General features: G+C 38.8%; 1 protein-coding gene and 1 pseudogene across 1 annotated transcript in view; one reads left to right on the top strand and one right to left on the bottom strand.

Annotated features, from left to right (window-relative positions):
• NUBPL (NUBP iron-sulfur cluster assembly factor, mitochondrial) overlaps positions 1–21,102 on the top strand; it is a 247,923-nt gene that overhangs the window by 55,791 nt on the left and 171,030 nt on the right. The window contains exon 4 of the mRNA XM_075530761.1: positions 8,553–8,643. Within this exon, the coding sequence (XP_075386876.1) occupies positions 8,553–8,643 (91 nt within the window). The remainder of the gene's footprint in view (positions 1–8,552; positions 8,644–21,102) is intronic.
• LOC142426419 (tRNA pseudouridine(38/39) synthase-like) lies at positions 18,987–20,526 on the bottom strand (annotated as a pseudogene).

Raw genomic sequence — 21,102 nt, 5'->3', positions numbered from 1 at the left:
GAGGACCTTATTATAATAATATAATATAATTAATATAATAGGGTTATATAATAATGAACCCTAATATACAAAGGAATAAACTGAGGTTTATCCATTTACTGTTGTGTTAGTCTGGGTGCTTTAGAGAAACAAATCCAAAGAATCTCACGTATAAGAGAGAGTTTCATATAAAGGTGAAGTGCGCATCAAGAAAACATCCCAACCCAGTGCTGCCCAAGCCCACAAGTCCAACATTAACCCATATGTCCGACACCAATCCACAAAGTCCTCCATCTCACAAAAGACAGGCAATGATGCCTGCTGCAGGAAGAAAGCCACATCAGTGAATGTGCAAGCATCCCAGCACTGGTAGGAGTCTCCACATGGCTGTTCCAGCTCCCAGGGCTGCATCAGGCTCATGTAGCTTCTTGCGGATGTCTTGCAGGAAGTGAGCCTTTCCAGCTGAAGCAGGGAACTGGCTAAGGCAGCTACACCCTGGTCCAACCATCACAAAGTAAGAGACCCAAGAGCTAGAAAGGTGAGGGAGGCTCACTGAGCCATATATCTCTCCACCCTTCAATTAACCTCACATGTGTTTATTGGCCAGGTTGGCACAATAAACTTTATATCACTTGTTACTTCATTTATTCAACAAATAGTTGCAGTATTTAATGCATACTGTTGCAGGTACTCAGGGACATTCTCATACTTCTTGAATTTGAATAAAGTGACAATAAGCGTAATAGGCAAGTGAAATGATAGGAGGTAGTAATTTCTGGGTGGTGTAAATGGTTAACACACTGGACTGCTGACTGCAAGCTTGGAGTTTGGAGTCTATTGAGAATCTTTTGGGAAGAAAGACTTTGGAAACCCTGGAGAGCAGAGTTCTGCTCTCACACCATGGAGCCACTTTATGCTGGCTGGGGGATAAAAGGGAGGGGAAGTGCTGGACCTTGGAGTTTGCGATTTAAAATAAATTATGCCCCCAGAAGATAGAACACTTGAGCCAAGATTTGAAAGTGGTGAGGGGATAGGCTGTGTGACTGAGGGGAGAGGATTTCAGGCAAAAGGAACAACCTATGTACAGGACAACAGGGGAGTGGGGGTGGGGGCATCCCAGCGTGTTCAAGGAGTAGTGAAAAGACCTGCATGTCTGTGGAGAACTAAATGATGACATTAGCAAGGCTGAAAGGTTGGGGGACCTGGAATGGGTGGGAAGCTTTAGCTTTTACATGAGGAAAATAGTGGCCATTGAATTGATCAGAGCAGAAGAATGATTTGATGTGTGTTTCAACTGAATTGTCTGGTTGCTACCTTGAGAGGAGACGCTGGTATAGGGTTGCCAACGTTAGCATACAGGACGTTCAGTTAAATTTGAAGTTTAGATAAACAATGAATACATCGTTACCATTAATGTGTGCTAGGAAATATTTGACTCTTCAGCCATATAGTGGAATGTGTTATCTATTTTTATCCTTTTATCTATACAGTCATGTAGGGAGACTTTCATGGGCCAGCCTATCTAAGATTGCAACCCATTCACCACCAGACTGGACATTTCCTAACCCTCTTCCTGCTTCTTCTTTCTTCACAGCACCAAGCAGCAGTTTTCATATTATATTTACTTGCTTCTCTTTGATATTGCATCTCCATCACTAGAATGTAAGCTAAATAGGGGTACAATAGCTATTGTCACAATAGCACTGATGACTGTATAATCCCACTGGGAGGGAGCGGACAACAGAATTGTACACAAATGCATATATCGGATGGTGTAAGATGCAGCAAAAAAAATGGGGGTGGGAGGGGGAAAGGAGGGGATAAAGCAGAGCTGAGCTCAAGGAGTTCAAGAAGAAAGAAAATGTTTTGAAGCTGACTGTGGTAGCAATTATATAATACTGCTTAATATGATTGAACTATGGAATGTTATGATATCTTTAAGAGCCCCCAATAAATGATTCAAAGAAAGAAAAGAAACTACAGGCAGTCCTGTCTGGAGTGGAGGGGAAAGGACGAAAGTAGGAGGGGGTGAAGGAGGTTGGATAGCTCAGTGGCTAGGCAGCTCAACTGCTACCCAAAAGGCGGCCCATTGAAACTCACCCTCTGTGCATAGGAGAAAGCTGTGGCATCTGCTTTTGTAAAGGTTACGGCCAAGAGCACTGGAACGGACACAACTGCTCAGTTTACCAGTGATTTAACCGGGTGTGTGTGGAGGGGGAGGGGGGCAAGTGTTCTATAATTGAGTGTGGTAATGATTGTACAACTCTTCTGGATATGATTGGAGTGTGTGATATGTGCATTAAGTGCCAATAAAACTGTTTAAAAAGTAAAAAGATTATAGCCTTGGACATCTTAGAGGGGAAGTTCTACTTTGTCCCTCTGGGTTGCTATGAGTTGGCATTGTTTGGATGGCACACAACAGCAGCAGCTGCAAAGGAGGAAATGAAAGAGAGAGATAAGGGCTCTGATGGCCGGTTTCAGACTTTATAGCTCCTGTGTTGGAGAGAGATTGGGCTATGTTCCTGCTCTAGTGGGTAGAAGACTAAATTATCTCTGCTCTAAAATAGTCTTTAATTGGAAATCTGTTACTTCTCTTAGAATTTTACTTTTTTGACATTTCTGCAACCAATTAGTTTGTCCTATGGGATTCTTCTGGAAATTTCATGAGCTCATCTCTGGTTGTGGTACATCCAGCCACATGAACCTTTCCCTCTATGATGTATTTCTCCTCCTTTCTGTTTGAATTTGATGACTTAAATCATAGGTTCCCAAGCTTATTTGACCCTTTTCCGGAGAAACACAATGTACTCAGCACCTCTAGGCAATTGAAAACATGTGCCCATTATCCAAGATTAAGTATAGGTATCTGCCTTTGCAGCCTCTCTGGATCCTTCCAGTGCCCCCACGAGTGGTGTCACTCACTTTGGGAAACACTGATTGAGGCAATCTGCTGATAAGCAGCAGGAAATTCCTGTGTTATTGATATGTTCAGTCTTTAACTCTTCAGATAACCAGTTTCTAATATAATCCAGCTAATGGAATTTAAGAAAGTATATTTTTTCTCTACATGGGAGATTGAAATTCTTATTAACGACAATTTGATCTAAAACTAGGCAGAAAAAGAAGTGGCTCAAACTAACTCTTGGGATCATTTACAGGACCAGGATTAAATTGAATGTAGTGCATAAGGAATCATAGGACTGGATACTTTTTTTTTTTAAAGCAATGTTGTCTTCATTTCTGAGATGCAAATACAACCCTTGGCCTTACATCTTCTGTCCCTGTTTTCTGTGATGGAACTTATCAGACAATTTGCGAGTGGAGATTTTGGAGGAGCTCTGGTGGCATGCTGGGTTATGAATTGAGCTGCTAACCACGAGGTCCATGGTTTGAATTCACCATCTGCTCCGAGGGAGAAAGATGAGGCTATCTACTCCTGTAAAGATTTAAAATCTTGGAAACCCAAAGGGACAGTTGTGCTCTGTCCTCTGGGGTTTGGTTTTGAGGTTTTGTAATAATTTAATTGGGGGCTCCTACAACTCTTATCACAATCCATACACCCATCCATTGTGTCAAGCACAGTTGTACATTTGTTGCCATCCTATTTCTCAAAATATTTGCTTTCTACATGAACCCTTGGTATCAGCTCCTCATAGGACTGGATATTTTATGAAAAAGATAACCTTAAGGCAGACCTTAAATAGATATTTACTTACATGTAATTGGGTGGGACAGTTCTGAGATATTGTTTTGATGAGTTCTATTAGTAACCAACACGGATAAAAGGAACATATCATGAAGCTTTATAATCTTCTTTAGAATAAATTCTGCTGGAAGAACAAAGCAGTATCAAAACTGTTGTTGGTACCTTTGAAATTCAACGCACACACAAAAAGGACTTCTAGGATTTAAAATTGCAGCTTTCATGCTGTAGTAATGAAACAGTATAATCACTCTGAATAATCCTGCCACCTTTTACAGTGTGTTATAAATTATAAAGAAACAAGCCCAAGTAGTATTAGGATATGATCTGTTTTGTTTTATGTTGTCTGCTAGGCTGTGAGTACCTCAGCAAAGTCAGAAAGAGTATAATGTTAGATACTAACCTAGTCACTCGGTCAAGTTATGATGACAGTGGAGACAGCAATCACACTTTACAGTAATGAGTTTCCATTTAACAATCATTTTCTTTATCTGTTTATTTGGTGAGACTTGTATAGTGATTATTCATTTAAGTCTGGGTAAAATTAAAAATTAAAACTCCCCTAATTGAAGCTTTCTTGAGTAAGTATAATGAGGAGGAGTGAGGTAGAAAGGAGCCATAAAACTTGGCTCATTAGACAACCAGCTGCCTACATTTATTTATAGTTGTCCACCTTGCTCATTTATTTGCGTGAAATAGAAAACTGCCTGAAAGACTATTTATACATATAAAATGTGACCCTATTTCAAAGTAATGGAGTAAATTATGAAACACAAATGGGGTTTATCTGACATCTTTGTAACATTATTGAATTCTAGACTGAAAATTTGCTTAAGCTAATTTTTGAAGCTATGCTAATTTATTGCTCAAGTAGCTGTGCCAATTCTAAGTATAATATGTCTTAATTAACATAAGCTGTCAATGGACACAGGTGTTTCTGTTAGTGGACACTGATTCTAATCATGATATGTAAAACATAAGCAAGCTATGCTAATTTAATTCTACTATTGAGACAGTCTAAAGTGTGTTTTTCATTATTTAAAAACATTAGCCAATTAAGAATAAGGAAATAAATCTTTACCTAGGTAACTGTGCTGATACGCTGCTTGACTTTGACTGTACCAAAATGATATTGTTTAATGATTGAATATCTAGGTCATTGAAAAGTTTATTCTCTAATTCAGGTGTGGTAAACTGACCAGTGGCCCTCTGGGCCACTTTCTTATTTTTGTAATTAAAGTTTTTTTTAAATCATTTTATTGGGGACTCGTACAACTCTTATCACAATCCATACATCCATTCATTGTGTCAAGCATGAGTTTTGTTTTGTTTTTAAACATTTTATTAGGGACTCATACAACTCTTATCACTATCCATACATATGCATACATCAATTGTATAAAGCACATCTGTACATGCTTTGCCCTAATCATTTTCAAAGCATTTGCTCTTCACTTAAGCCCTTTGCATCAAGTCCTCTTTTTTCCCCTCCCTCCCCGCTCCCCCTTCTCTCATGAGCCCTTGATAATTTATAAATTATTTTGTCATATCTTGCCCTATCCGGCATCTCCTTTCATCCCCTTTTCTGTTGTCCGTCCCCCAGGAAGGAGGTCACATGTAGATCCTTGTAATCGGTTCCCTCTTTCCAATCCACTCACCCTCTACCCTCCCAGGATCGCCCCTCACACCCCTGGTCCTGAAGGTATCATCCACCCTGGATTCCCTGTGCCTCCAGCTCCTATCTACACTAATGTACAACCTCTGCTCTATCCAGACTTGCAAGGTAGAATTTGGATCATGGTAGTGGGCGGGGAAGAAGCATTTAGGAACTGGAGGAAAGCTGTATTCTTCATCAGTGCTACATCGCACCCTGACTGACTCATCTCCTCCTTTAGATCCCTCTGTGAGGGGATCTCCAGTGGCTGACAAATGGGATTTGGGTCTCTACTCTGCACTTCCCCCTTCATTTGCTATGGTAAGATTTTTTTTTTGATGCCTTATACCTGCTACCTTCGACACCTTGTGATCGCAACAGGCTGATGTGCTTCTTCCATATGGACTTTGTTGCTTCTGAGCTAGATGGCTGCTTGTTTACCTTCAAGCCTTTCAGACCCCAGACACTATTTCTTTTGATAGTCGGGCACCATCAGCTTTCTTCGCCACATTTGTCAAGCACGAGTTTTATTGCAACACAGCCATGTAGAATTTACATATTGTCTGTGCTTTGGTGCTACTGTGGCCAAAATCAGAGCTGCCACAGAGATCCTATGACCTGCTGTTCCTAAAGTTTTATTTGCACTTCTCCCACATATCATACAATTCAATAGTTTAGTCATATCAAGAAGAATTGTACAATCATTACCACAAATGATTTTATAATAATTCTTTTTCTTACCCATTATCTTTTCCTTTTTGATGTTTACATGCAGCAAAAAGGAGAATATATAGACAACATTAACACATGGAATTATCAGCTTTGTTGGGTCTAGTCTTTTGGAAGCAGAAGAACCCTAAAATCTTGTACTACTTCCCCAGATTTCCTGTTCTGTGATAATGTCCAGATATAGCCGTCTATTCTCTACAGCCATGGCAAATATTCAAACAGATCTCTGAGGTCCAGCTAGTTAACTCAATGACATTTTGAACCCTGTGTCAAGGGCTTACTTTTAACCAGCATGGTTATCTTCTAATATAGAATTTTCTCTTTTAGTGATAGTACTACGTGTAGGTATTGTTCGAAGATTAGTGCGAAATATGGGGCCTGGTCTCTTGTCATTATTATAAAACCAGTATTTATATAGGTAAGAGAATAAAGAAAAGTCATTAAAGTTTTTGTTTCTGTTATGCTTATGTGGTAGTCTTCAGCCCTGGTAGGTATCCCAAGAAGGTGAAATTCTAGGATGAAAGCCAGAGCTTTAGTAGCTCCTTAGACATTAGTATTAATACTTAGCCATATTCCTAAATGGTTTAGGCCCTCTCATCAAAACAAAACAACTAACTGTATGCTAAATTATTTTTGTGATGGTTAAAAAATATTTGAAATGGTTCAAAATTTCTCACTTTCTACCTTTTTAGAGCTAATACCTGAATGCATTAAACCTGAATTTCTCATGCCACCCTTCTTTTATAGGTAAAATAGCCCTCCTATTTTCTCATTTATTTTATGATAATCTGAACATTTGATAGAGGCAAATATTTATCTCTCCCCTCCAGCCCCCTTAGAACTCTGAGTCACATACATTTAATACTCCTTTCTTTTAAAATCATTTTCTTGGGGGGTCATACAACTCTTATCACAATCCATACATCCATCCATTGTATGTCAAGCACCTTTGTATATTTGTTGTCCTCATCATTCTCAAAACATTTGCTTTCTATTTGAGCCCTTGGTATCAGCTCTTCATTTTTCCGCTCCCTCCCAGCTCCCTTCTCCCTCACTAATCCTTGATATTTATAAATTATTATTTTTTTGCCATGTCTTACACTGTCCAGTGTCTCTCTTCACCCACTTTTCTGTTGTCTGTCCCCCAAGGAGGAGGTTATATGTAGATCCTTTGCATTGGCTCCCCCTTTCCACCCCACCTTCCCTCTACCCTCCTGGTATCACCACTCTCACCACTGGCCCTGAAGGGATCATCTGTCTTGGATCCCCTGTGTTTCCATTTCCTATCTGTAGCAGTGTACATCCTCTGGTCTAGCCAGACTTGTAAGGTAGAATTGGGATCCTGATAGTGTGTGGTGGGGTGGTGGTGAGGAAGCATTAAAAACTAGAGGAAAGTTGTGTTCTTCATCATCAGTTGTCTTTTTAAAAAATAAGTTCGGATCAGTGTAATATTAGGAATATAAAATGATGGCTTTATCTTGTGTTGCATATTTATTAGGAACCAGACTGAGCGGTTTAAAAGATAAATCTTTGTCTGGAAATAGGTAGATTATGTAAAAGATGATGAGGGAAGGTTTCAGTTTTTCCTTCCAATTTTTAAAGATGTTAGGAATTTATCTTGCTATGGTACAACAGTAAGTTTTACAGTTTTTCCAAAGAATAACTCAAAGGTATGTATTTAATTATTAACATTGTACATACGTATATATTTACTTTTCGCTGATGAAACAGGAAGCAGTGGAGAAGGAGAAAAGTGTCCTCTGGGAACTGTGAGTTTTGTTTTCCATCACTTGGGTAAGCTGCTAATTAACTGGTAGCTAGCAAGAGAGCAGTCAGGATAGGATTGGATATTCTGCCTTTGAGGCGCTGGATTTTCAGTTTCAGTTGTTTATGAGTTTTCCATATGACCTTGGGTGTTTAACTGGGACCTGCAGGCATTGCGTGCCTTGTATTGTCTGACAGTGTCCTTGTTGCATCTCACTTCTGCAGCTCTGCGTCATTCTCCTTATTGGAATGCCTCCCTTGCTTTATGTTATGGTTTGGTTTGCATGTTTGAATTTTCACTTTGTATCCTTTGATGCATTAGACTGATTTTCCAAAAGTCAGGGTTTCCCACTTCTTTGGGTTTAGCTTTTCATTGTAAGTCATCATTTTAACCATGTGCTGCTACAGGTCATTGGTTGTAAAAATCACGTTCAGATAAAAATTATCCTAGTTTATTCAAGACTGTGTGGGAGACCTGAACCACAATATGTGAAGCAGGATGTAAGTTTCTCTATCAATTATCTGGAAAGAAATGAGCAAATCTGAGAAAATGTATTTACTGCAACAGTTTACTTTCCTTTGTCTTACTGTTGCTTTGAACTTTTAGGTTGTGATTTTGGAATGGCTCAGATTTTCATTTCTGTAGACAGAGATACAGTTGCTATGTGCTTTGTCATTGATGAAGAGTGGAAATCATCTTATAGGAAATTCTTTTTCTTACAGTCAAAGAATATTGGTTTATTAGACGTGGATGTATATGGCCCTTCAGTTCCAAAGATGATGAACCTGAGAGGAAGTCCAGAATTATCGCAGAGTAAGTAATTAGGGTAAGAGTTTCACCTTTGACTTAGTGTGTGCCTGGTGCCAGGCGTCCTGCCAGGTGCTATTCGTCTGTCACACACAGTCAAGTGTCAGGACTCAGACACCAGACTCTGGAGCACACTGTCTGGTTGAATGCCAGCTCTGTCACTGATTAGCTATGTTGCCTTCCTTAAATCCTGTAACCTCTTTGTGTCTCTTTCTCCTCCATGTGTAAAGCAGCATTAACAATCGTTCCTACCAGACAGATTGCTCTTGGATTAATACAGATGCATTGCATCTAGCATACTGCTTGGCACGTATTAAGTGATCAGTGGTGTTAGATTATTATCATGGTTTCTTTACATTAAGTGTGTAGATGTATGAGAATGTTTGAGTAGAAAGTATATAATATAAAGTGTGCTAAAAACAGTGAAAATATTTTATTCAATCTGATTTTTGTTAGATTTGTTTGAAAACACAATGAGCCCTTGAATTACTTTCTTTTCCTATCCTGTTTACTGCTACCAAGAGGAAAAAGTTATTTCCTTGAAGGAACCTTTGATGTTTACTGCTCTTGTCATTTCCTTTTCCTTCAGAGTTACCCAGTATGAAGTGTTAATAATAACGAAATGCTTGCAGGAAGTGGCATGGAGGTGGACATATCTGGCCTCTCCTGGCTGCTCAGACAGGCCTCCGTGCTTCAGCCTTCTTTACCCATTTTGACACCAACTCTTTCTTCCCTGCCTCTTTACTTCTCTGTTGAGTTTGAGATTTTGTTGCACCAGCCACACAGAACTCACCGACAATACTCAAAATCAAAGAGGTTTCCTAGGGACACAATTCAGGTTTGGGGAACAGTAAAGATACAGTCCCCAGTGTTCTTAGCCAGTAGCCAAGTCTCTCTGGTTCTCAGCCTCTCAGCCATGTGGTAGTCAAGACTCTTTTCTGCTCTTAGTCTCTTAGCCACATAATCCCTTGGCTTTTCCCTCCATCGGCCAGGAAGCCAGCCTGCCCAGCACTCTGTTTCACCGTTCTACAGTCTCAGGCCAGATCAGAAGGTACCCCTTAGTTTCGGTGCTGCTCCTCTGAGTCTCCATGGCACAGTCTGTGATGCGTCTGGTCAAGGCGGCCTCTGCCTGTTCTGACAGAGATCTTGAACATGCTCTTCTGAAGTCCTCAGGATTTCGCTCCCCTGCTTCATTCAGAGATGGCCCCTTCTTATAGCCAGGGTGGTGGTAATGAAAATTGACTATTTCCTTCTCTTAGTATTACACATGCCCTGTTTGGTGGGAGTTAAGAGACTACCACAATGCTGCAGTTAAAAAAAAAGAAAGAAAAACCTGGTACTTTTACTTGAGAAAAATGGTTTTCAGTAGAATTGGCTTATGAAAATGGATTTCTAATTATAATAGGAATAAAAAAAAGAGAATGCTTATTTTTGTTTCGTATTGGGATTTTTATTTTTCTTAGATCTAGGACACAAAATGACTGTATTTATTGAAAGATTTTTTTCCCCAAAACCATTTTATTAGGTGCTAATCCAGACATCATACCAGTCCATGGTTCAGTCACATCAAGCAGTATTGTGCCGTCACTACCCCAAACAGTTCTTAGACATTTTCTTCCTTCTTGAATTCCTTGATACCAGGCCCCCTTATCTGCCACCTCTCCTTCCATACCCCACAAGCACCCTGATTCTAGTTGTTGTCTCTATAGATTCACCTGCCTGACTTGAAAAACATAACAGAGTCCAGAAGATATTTTTTTAATCATCAATGCACATAATAGAAGTCTTCTTTCTTTTCTGTTGTCAATGAAAATTAGACATTGTCACCTATTTATTTTAGGTGTTTATGTGTGAGGGTTAGGTGTTTGGCTCCGAATATTGTCCTTACAAGACAATAAAGATTTTCCTTAGTATTATGAAAGAAACTTTGTGATCTAGTCATGCTAGATTTGACCCCAAAAGTTTTATATGGCAAGTACCCTTTTTAGCAGTTTTCCTGTTTCATGAAAACATCAATTTAAAACGCTAACTTTTTCTAAGTTTTTTTTTGTTCTTCGGTTGTCCGTGGAATGTATACTTCGTTTGTAGGTACATGACATAAGCCAAGGTGTCAAACATTCACAAAGAAGGACTAATGAATTTTACGTGATTTTAAATTTTAAATGATAGGCTCATCATGTCTGTCTCTTGATGAAAGCCGTGTGAAAACCGGTGCGGCATGCAGCACCTGGGTGACGGCCAAATGGAGCCCTGGGGGTCCGTCTTCTCTAGAGGGGTTCGGCTCAGTCGCTGCCAACACGCATACTTGACATGAGTTTGCATTTTTTTCTTCTTGTTTTACTGGAGCTGCACTCTTAGACTGGATGTTTGCAAATTGGCTGCCATTAAATAGGCTTACTTATGGAGATGAGATAATAACCTTGACAAGAGCACTTTTTGTGTGTGTTGACAAGCGGATCTTAAGTCCTTCAAGAAATACACTGAACAACTAAGGCATTAGCTTAAAGAATGTGGATTCTCCAAAGCCCAACTTCTATATTATTTTTTGAATCAGGAAAACTTGCCACCATTAGACTAATTGGCATCATTTTGACATTTCTGTATTTTATCATGTGAATTTATCCTTTTCTTCTCTATATTACCGAAACACAATGTGACATAACATTATTTAATTAACACTACACAATTAACAATAAAGAAAAACTGAAAGATAGATTTTAGCTATTAAGATTCTGGGGAGATAATGCTAACAAGCTGAGTCCCAGTTTTAGATGCTTTCTTAAACTAAAAGGAACATAAGAGAAAACATGGACTCTGCTCTTAGTTTCAGCTAAACTGAGAAGTGGTCTAATTTCCAGATTGCCATTTTTCATTATTTAAACAAATGTATAGTAAATCAAAACCAAACCCAGTGTCACTGAGTCAATGCAGACTCAGAGCGACTCTACAGGACAGGGGAGAACTGCCCCTGTGAGTTTCCAAGACTGGATCTGTTTATGGGAGTAGAAAGCCTGTCTTTCTCCCTCAGAGTGGCTAGAGGTGTAAGTCAACTTATTCATTAAAAAATATCACATAGAGGTGGCGGATCCTATACTCATTCTCTTCATAATCAGTTTTTATTTGCCTAGAAAAATGGGCAATTACATGACATTTTAGTCTTAATTACAAATAAAAATGGTTTCATTCTACAGAAGTTAAATCAGTAATTGAAAAAAAATTTATAATAGAGTTCATTTCTTTAAGTTGAGAATTTTTTATCAGCTTAAAATGACAGTAGTAATTTATTCTTTTTATTATGCCAGATCATGGTAATAAACGTGTAGGTAATTTGTAAAGAGTATATTATAAAAAATCTTAACAGGTTGACCTCATAGTGGCTGCAAGTGATCAATTGCTGTGGGAGCCTAAAGAAATTTGAATAATATCCACGTGTATTTTGGAAACTAGCACTTAAGCATGACTACAATCTTTACATACCACTTATTTTACTTCATTTTTACCTCTTAAAATAAGATAATACTCAGCTTCATATTATAGCATAACGCAATCTGAGCCCTAGAAGTTGAGTAGCAAGGTTTTCAATGGAAAAGGCAAGTGAGTATTAAATGGTAGTTGAACACAAGTGCCTTCCTTTATTTCACTATTGTAATACTGTTTTGTGATCATATTGAGGATCTCATGAAACTTTCTAAAATAACTTAGTGGTGGAAATATCTGCTCTCTTTCAGTCTTGTGATGCTCAGTCACATTTAGAGCACATTGGTGTTACCAATGAGTGTCTTTTGATACACTTAGCTCTGAAAGTAGGGTATTCTTAAGGCCTGGAGGAGTACTAAAAATGGATGTCAAGTAAGTTTATTGAGAATGACACAGTGTCTATTGTCTAAATGTAGGCCTTTTTCAGATAGGAAAAAGGCACTTGCCTTGTCCATTGTTGCAGGAGAGTAGTTTTGTGTTCACATCACCAAATTCTGCTCTATCTTAGAGTATTAAACTTTCTTTAAGTTTAGGAATTAATGTGTGTATGGGCTTATGAGGCGGAAAAATTCTGAAAAATTACCCTGGGCAAATGACCTTTTATAATAACTGTTGCCAGTAAGAATTACAAGAGATGGATTAAAACTCCTTAAAGGTAATTTGAGTGTATAAAGAATGAGAGAGAACTCTGGTTGTTCCTGAAGTCACCATACAGTTTCCCTCTACGAAAGAATGGCATGTTGCTAAAGTTGTTGGTAAGGATGGTCAAATTCTGGCCCAGTGGATAGAGCTCCCAAAGCTTCTGACTTATAACTTCTTATGGTCATTATCTTGTGGATTATTGTTTGTTCAGCTGAAGCTAGAGGTCCTCTAATTATCTTTGGAGAAGATTTTATATTTCATAATTATTAGAGTTCTATAAGAATTACTTTTTTACTGCTAGTTTCTTAGATTCTATACTTCCTTTATGCTTAGAATATGAAGACAAGGGGGCAACTTGAATATAATTATAGATTGAAGGAACCTTAGCAGCTTATTTTGGTATGCTTTGGCTATTTCCCCTGAAATAGCTGAGAGAGAGAGAGGACATTATGTTCTTTGAAGAGTGCTGTCACCCTAATTTATTAAAACAAAAGTCTATCCATCTCTTTACTTAGCCCATCATCTCTTGCAGAGTTCATTGGATACACCTGAACTAAATCCTTGTATATTGTTGTTTGGTGCTTTTCTGATTTAAAATGGGTTCTGTCTCATAACAACCATATGTACAACAGAACAAAATATTGCCCAGTCCTATGCCATCCAACCTCACAATCATTTTTATGTTTGAGCCCATTGTTGCAACCACTATGCCAATTCTTCTCCTTCGTTTTTTGCTGACCCTCTATTTTGCCAAGCATGATCTCTGTCAGGGACTAGTCTCTCCTGAAAACATGTTCAAAGTGAGTAAGTGTCTCCATTCTTACTTTTAAGGAGCATTCTGGTTGTATGTCTTCCAGGGCAGATTTGTTTGTTCTTCTGCCAGTTCATGGTACTTTCAGTATTCTTCTCCAGCACCATAATTCAAATACATTAATTCTTCTTCAGACTTTTCATTCGTCGTCCAACTTTCACATGTATGTGAAGCTATTGGAAATACCTAGGCCTGAGTCAAGCACATCTTAGCCCCGAAAGTGACATCCTTGCTTTTCAACACTTTAAAGAGGTCTGTGCAGCAAGACACATTTGCCCAAGGTGTCACTTGGTTTCTTGACTCCTGCTACCGTGAGCATTGATTGTGGATCCCAGCAAGACACAGTCCTTGACAACTTCAACCTTTTCTCCTTTTCTCATCATGTCACATTGTGATGATTTTGATTTTCTTTATGTTGAGTCGCAATCCATACTGAAGGCTACACAGTCCCTGATCTTCATCAGCAAGTGTTTCAAGTCTTCCCCACATTCAGCAAGCAAGGTGTGTCATCTGCATATCTCAGGTTGTTAATAAACCTTCCTGCAGTCCTGGTGCCATGCTCCTCATGGATTATCTTTTTGGATTACCTGCTCAGCATACAGATAGAAGAAGTATGGTGTAAAGGTACAACCTGGTGCACACTTCTCTTGATTTTAAACCATGCAATATTTCCTTGTTCTGCTTAAACAGCTGCCTCTTGATCCATGTGTAGGTTCTGCGTCAGCACCGTTCTTCAATTCTCATTCCTCTCAGTGTCATCCATCATTATGATCTACACAGTTGCCTGCCTTGGCATGGTCAATAAAACACAAGTAAACATCTTTCTGGCATTCTCTTCTTTGAGCCAAGATCCATCAGATGTCAGCAATGATACTCAGCATTCCATGTCGCCTTCTGAATCTGGCTTGACTTTCTGGCAGCTGTCAATACAATACCGCAAGTATCATTGAATGATATTTAGCAAAATTCTACTTCCCTTAGAAATTAGTATATTGTTTCATAATTTCTGTAATTCTGTTGGGCACCTTTCTTTGGAATGGAAACAAACATGAGTCTTTTCCTGTCAGTTGGCCAGGTAGCTGCCCTCCAAATTTCTTGCCATAGGTGGGTGAGTGTTTGCTGTGCTTCATCAGTTTGTTAAAACATTTCAGTTAGTATTCCATCAATTCCTGGAACCATGCTTTTTGCTAATACTTTCAGTGCAGTTTAGACATCTTCCTTCAGAACTATCAGCTTGTTATACCTAAAGGAGATCAATTAACTCACATGCAACTTTAATTACAGTTAATAAGCCTTTTTTAGCCGGTGGTCAAGGGGCAGCTAGAGCCTAATTCTCCCTTGACCCAGAGTGCTTAAAGAGGAGAGTTTGTATACTGTGGAATAAACAAGGAACAAGAGCAGGTGGAATCATGCTATACGGAAAAATAGGAACTTATAAACACAAAACAGGTTTACAAGCAACATCAGCAATTTCAAAAATAAATGCAACAAGCCAGCAGGTACAGAAGTTACCAAAGGAATTACAGTAGCTAGCCTCACTCAGGTCATTACAAAGTGGCTGTATTCAGGCTAATGAATACAGTGTGGTTACATTGTTAAATGACTACCTCTAAGTTAATTCTACATTATGGTTACATTGTTAAATGACTACCTCTAAGTTAACTCTACATTATGGTTACATTGTTAAATGACTACCTCTAAGTTAACTCTACATTATGGTTACATTGGGGTTAATTGTGGTGGGCACTATACACTCTTGATCAGATGCTACCATGCATAAACCTGTGTAGTGTTATAAAGCCCATTCTGAGCGGAAAATAGTCTCTTCTCTCTTCGAGTCTTACTGGCTGTGTTGCAAACCATTGTCTCCAGGGGATGCAGGAAGTTAAGTCAGCAAAGAATGCTTCCTTGAACAACTTGATGGCTCTTAGGAATTATAGACTATTTCATTGTTACTGTCCATTTCCCTTCACAGGATGGCAGCAAGTCGGGTTGACCAGATGTAACTGTAGATGGGCCAACCAGGTTAGATGGTTTTGTGTTCATGATTAGCACCTACCTTTTAAACAGACTGCTGGGAGGCCGCTTGCACTTTGAGTCAGGTCTGAAAGCTGCCCTTCAGATCTGCATGGAGACTAGTAATTTATCTTACTCAGTACCTACATTAGGTGGCCAGCCACATCTGTTGAGGCTGTTTATACTTATTTATCTTTTCTAGTCTATTTCAAGGCTACATGAAACAAACAAAAATAACTTTTTGATCACTTTTAATGTTCCTCAAAATCATAAAATTAGCATGATGTTTTCTGTATCTCCTCTTTGAGAAATCTTAAAAGAGCTAGCATTACTAGGTAGTGGGAGGAGTAACTTGCAGTTTTATCAGTAATATGGTTTCATTTATGTGCCCTGTGATGCATTTGTTTTATGAAATAGATCCAATATTCCTGACTTACAGTAACTTTAATAATTCACTTAATGATGGCAATATATGTACAAATATGCTTGATACAATTAATATATGGATTGTTATAAGAGCTGTAAGAGCCCCCAGTAAAATAATCTTTTAATAAAATAATAATTCACTGGGCCCTTGAAGAACCTTCTGGGTATTTTAAACAAAACTTTCTTTTCTTTTTAAGTTAACAAGAGAATTTAAAGAGGAAAGTAGTTGAGTAAAATGAATTTTGAAGGTGGGAAATATGGGCAGTACTCATAGACCAGTTGTGATCTCCCTAGCAAAAGGCACGAGATCATAAATAATGACACTAGAATAAGAACCATGAAATGTCTTGATCGTCTAAACTGGTGGAGGCTTACTAGAGAAAGAAGAAATTAGATAAGGAGAAACTCGTGAAATTTGTCTGTGGTCTGCTTCATGACTCCCACTCTATAGGTTCGAATTCCTTAAGGAGTTTGCATATGTAGTGTATCTATACATAGTAATGAATTAAAATGAAATTTTGTTCATCAAGATTGGGTACATTTGCTGTAGTAATTTTAACAGTAGTGGGCATACCAAAGCAGGATGTCTTCAATAGTGTCTGTGATATCAACCCAATGGGTCACTCCATTCCTCCCTCAAAACAGTGATGTTGCATCATAGACAGTAAGTTTAGCTGTAAGCCTGATATACTTTTCAGTTCATAAACTTCGTTGACCTACCAGTTGTTATGACTTGTAGCCTAAAAATTTTCCTTATGTTTTTCCTTCTTATCTCATAAAAAGTGATAGAACTTATATTTTGAATTCTTAATGTTTCCATTACAAATATTATTATTTTTAGTATTACCAATATTATGAAGTCCTGGGTTAGCTCACCTGTCACCTGCTATCTATGCATATACCTTCATTTCTTATAGTCTTACCTCATTTTTAATTTAACCCCAGGCACATATCTCAGGACCATCACATACTTTATTCTCTCTACTCTGAATACCTTCTATGTCCATTTCCCCTTGAACAACACCAGTAGCTAACTCCTAGTCTCAGATTAATGGTTCTTCCGCGAGGTCTTTCCGACTCCTCACGAGCTTCAGTTAAAAAAAAATGTATTCTAATGAGATAGTTTTTGTGTTACTATCTGTATAATTAAAAATGAAAAACCTCCTTATCTGAATAAGATATGCTCAGAAGAGCAGATAACTTTTTATTTGGTGTGCTTCTCTTCTAGCATAGTACACAGTAGATGCTCAATAAATATTAGTTGAACAAATGAATAACATGGTCACCTCTGTATTCTAGCAGCATAATTTAATTTTGACTTTGGATATGAGTCACCTAATTTGCAAACATATGAGGGTTTTTGTTTGTTTAATCATTTTATTGGGAGTTCATATAGCTCTTATCACAATCCATAATCCATCCATTTGTCAAGCACATTTGTACATATGTTGCCATCATCATTTTCAAGACATTTTCTTTCTACTTGAGCCCTTGGTATCAGTTCATTTCACCCCTCCCCTCCCTCATGAGCCCTTGATAATTTATTTTTTTTTCAAATATTACACTGATTGCTGTCTCCCTTCACTCACTGTTCTGTTTTTTGTCCCTCTGGGAGGGGGTCATATGCTGATCATTGTGACCGATTTCCCCTTTCCTCCCCCATCTCCCCTTCCCCTCTTGATGTCACTACTCGTCACATTATTGGTCCTGAGGGGTTTATCTGTCCTGGATTCCCTGGGTTTTGAGCTCTGGTCTGTACCAGTATACATGCTCTGGTCTAGCTGGATTTGTAAAGTAGAATTGGGGTCATGATAGTGGGGTGAGGAAGCATTAAAGAACTAGAGGAAAGTTGTATGCTTTATCAGCTCGTCTCTTCCTTGTGGCCTTTCTGTAAGGGGACGTTCAGTTGTCTACAGATGGGCTTTGGGTCTCTACTCTGCGCTCCCTCTCATTCACACCGATAGGATTTTTTTGTTTTGTTCTGGACCTTTGATGCCTGATACCAATTGACACCCCATGATCACACAGGTTGGTGTGTTTCTTTCATGTGGGCTTTCTTGCTTCTCAGCTAGATGGTAGCACGTTTATCTTCAAACCATTAAGATCTCAGATGCTGTATCTTTTGATAGCCAGGCACCATCAGCTTTCTTCACCACATTTGCTTATGCACCCATATTGCCTTTAGCACTCGTGTCAGGGAAGGTGAGCATCACAGAATGCCAGTTATTGGAACAAAGTGTTCTTGTGTTGAGGGAGTACTTGAGTAGAGGCCCAATCTCCATCTGCTACCTTAATATTTAATACATAAATATGTGTGCATTGATCTATTTCCCTATTGTTATATGTAAATATATTTACATATGTACATGCCTGTATTTTGACCCCATAAATGTCCTTTGCCTCTTAGTTCTTTCCTCTATTTCCTTTTACTTTCCTCTTGTCCCAGTATCATGTTCAGCTTTCATTTGAGTTTCAGTAATTCCTCTTGGCTACATTGCCCTTGATCAAGCCCCACCAGGTATCCTGTGCCTTTCCTCACCATTGATTTTAGATCAGTTGTTGTTCCCTTGTCCTTGGGTTTATTGACATCCCACTTCCTTTTCCCACTTTCCCCTATCTGTGTTCCCCCAGAACTGCTGGTCCCATTGTTTTCTCCTGTTTGTTTGCTTTTTTTTAACAACAAAGATGATTTTTTGAGGCTCAAGTTTAAATGAATTTGAATAAATAGCACTGGTTCCCAGGGTGGACATAAATGCACTTCTATTTTATAAATGGGTTTGCTTCTTTTGTCTTTTAAACCATTTGAACAGGGATGGGACAGTGTTTGAATTCTTCCTTGTTAGAAGCAAGAGTCTCCTTTATAGCATCTATGGTTTGATTTCTTGTTTGTTTTTCTTTAAGAGCTGATGATAAAAATTTCCATAACTTCTTATAATATTTTTTTGTTGCCTCTTAGATCCTGGTGAGTTTTTTATGGTTAAATGATGCTTTTAATTTCTGTGTCAACATAGGTGTTTTTTGTTGGCTCCTCTGAAATAGTATTTTCTTCCTCTAATATGTCACTACAGTTCCTTTTGCTTTTTGTTTTGTCATCAGGGAATAGATATGGGTGATCAACATGTCTCCTTCATACAAAATGTTGGATCTAGGATTCCAATCCATGGCATTTAGGACCATCCATTAAGGCCTTATTATACATGTACATTTTCACTCTTTCAACAAAGGCACTGGTCTGCTTTATGACAGAGGGCCTCCTATTTCTCTGATCTATCACTCCATCCTTCTTTGGTCCTTTCCCACACGGCACTGCCAAGGAGTCCAGACCTTGCAGCAACAGGTGAATTTTCACAGCATGATTAGCCCATCAGTGTTGTTGGTGAACATGGAATTCTTGAACCACCCTGTCATAAATCCTTGTGGTATTTTCATTCTTACAGTCAGATAAAACTAGAGGAAATCATATAGTCATACTATATTGAGGTTTTTTTTTCTATGTTCAAAAGCTCATCAATAATGCCTGCTTTCTCCATACCTTGGCCAATCAGGAAGAGGCTAGCCATCATACAGTGAAAGAGATGGTAAAGGAATGCCTGACCCAGCCACTTCAAACCGACATAACTGGAAAGGTTCTTGCCCTGTCTCTTCAGCCAGGCTCTGACTCATTAGTTGCACTTGAGCAGACAGACTAGTCCTCTGAAAATCAATCACTCCTTTCGCTACATCCATTTTACACAGGTCCATGATATCATGGGTGCCAACATACTTCCGAGCTGCATAATTCTTGAGTGTAATATCTAAATCAGCACAAAAGAAAAACCAGCAGAATGTCTGCTCAAGACAGCTGCACCTAATGCCGAAGGGGTACTACAGGGGCCCTGGCCAGTATATGGATGTCAGGAAGGAGCACCTGATATAATGGCTCTCTTTTGTCTTTTAAATTAAAATCCTCTGATTCCTTGTCCTTTGGAAAATGAGAATGAAGGTAAAAAAGTATCACCTGTCCAAAGGCACCTACTCCTTTGTCTGTCCCCCACACTGGTGATAATTGGATGTCTCTCTGCTTTCTACTCGTCTCATCTAGGCTAGAGCCTCAACCAGCTTCTCTTCAATGGTATTGTTTGTGTTTTCTCGATTGGAAAACCCTGGTAGCCCCAGCCCAGCTAGGCCAGCCTCAGAGCTACATGCCTTTGGCTGTGAGCACTGAAATCAAATGCACACTTAGCTTTTCCACTTCCTGAAGGAGCTCTCTTCTGCTTGTGTTATTATTATTTTTTTAAATAATGTTATTAGGGGCTCGTACAACTCTTATCACAATCCATACATACATCAATTGTGTAAAGCACATCTGTATATTCATTACCCTCATCATTCTCAAGACATTTGCTCTCCACTTAAGTCCCTGGTTGAGTTACTATTGCTGACTTGTTCCTTTTTAAGTCTTCTACCTCCTTCTCCAGTTCTTGCACCCTTTTTAGAAGTGTCTCGGTTTGGCGCCTGTCTAGGTCATTTTCAGCCATGACATAACAAATAAGCCATACAAGTCCACCCTGCCTTCTTAGTCTTCAGCCACACAGCTTTTCTCAAAACTGGAAACTCGGAAGAGGTAAGTTTAAGACATTATGTGTACAAGTGACTAACTTGTACCTCCTCATTTCTGTCTCACTCTCTCTCTTTGGTTAGAGAGAAAAGGATTACGTGTTGGGTGGCCAGCCACAAGGTTAGAGGTTCAATCTTATTGCCTGCTTCATTGAAGGCTGTCTGCTCCTAAAAAGATTTATAGTCTCAGAAACTCTACATAAGGTTGTTAGTCAGAATTTATTCAATGACAGTAAGTTTTAAATGTTTATTAATCTGAATTGTGTGAACCATATGGAATAAAATGATTTATTAGATTGTTTTAATATCATAGGAAAATGTCAATCTTTTATAATATTTTAGCTTTAAAATGTTCAGGGCTTCTTTGTGTACTTACAAGAATAGAGTCCTGTGGAGTCTGAATCTGATTATCGATGGGAAAGCACAGTATTTAGAATTCCAGCTCTAGGTCGATGAACACCTAGACAAAGGGGAAGGGACTATTAGGTTGGCAAAAT

Source organism: Tenrec ecaudatus, chromosome 14 (genome assembly GCF_050624435.1).
Source record: "Tenrec ecaudatus isolate mTenEca1 chromosome 14, mTenEca1.hap1, whole genome shotgun sequence".
NCBI classification, from domain to species: domain Eukaryota; kingdom Metazoa; phylum Chordata; class Mammalia; order Afrosoricida; family Tenrecidae; genus Tenrec; species Tenrec ecaudatus.
Note: the sequence above shows the minus strand (reverse complement) of the source record. Positions and strands in the feature narration are given on the sequence as shown.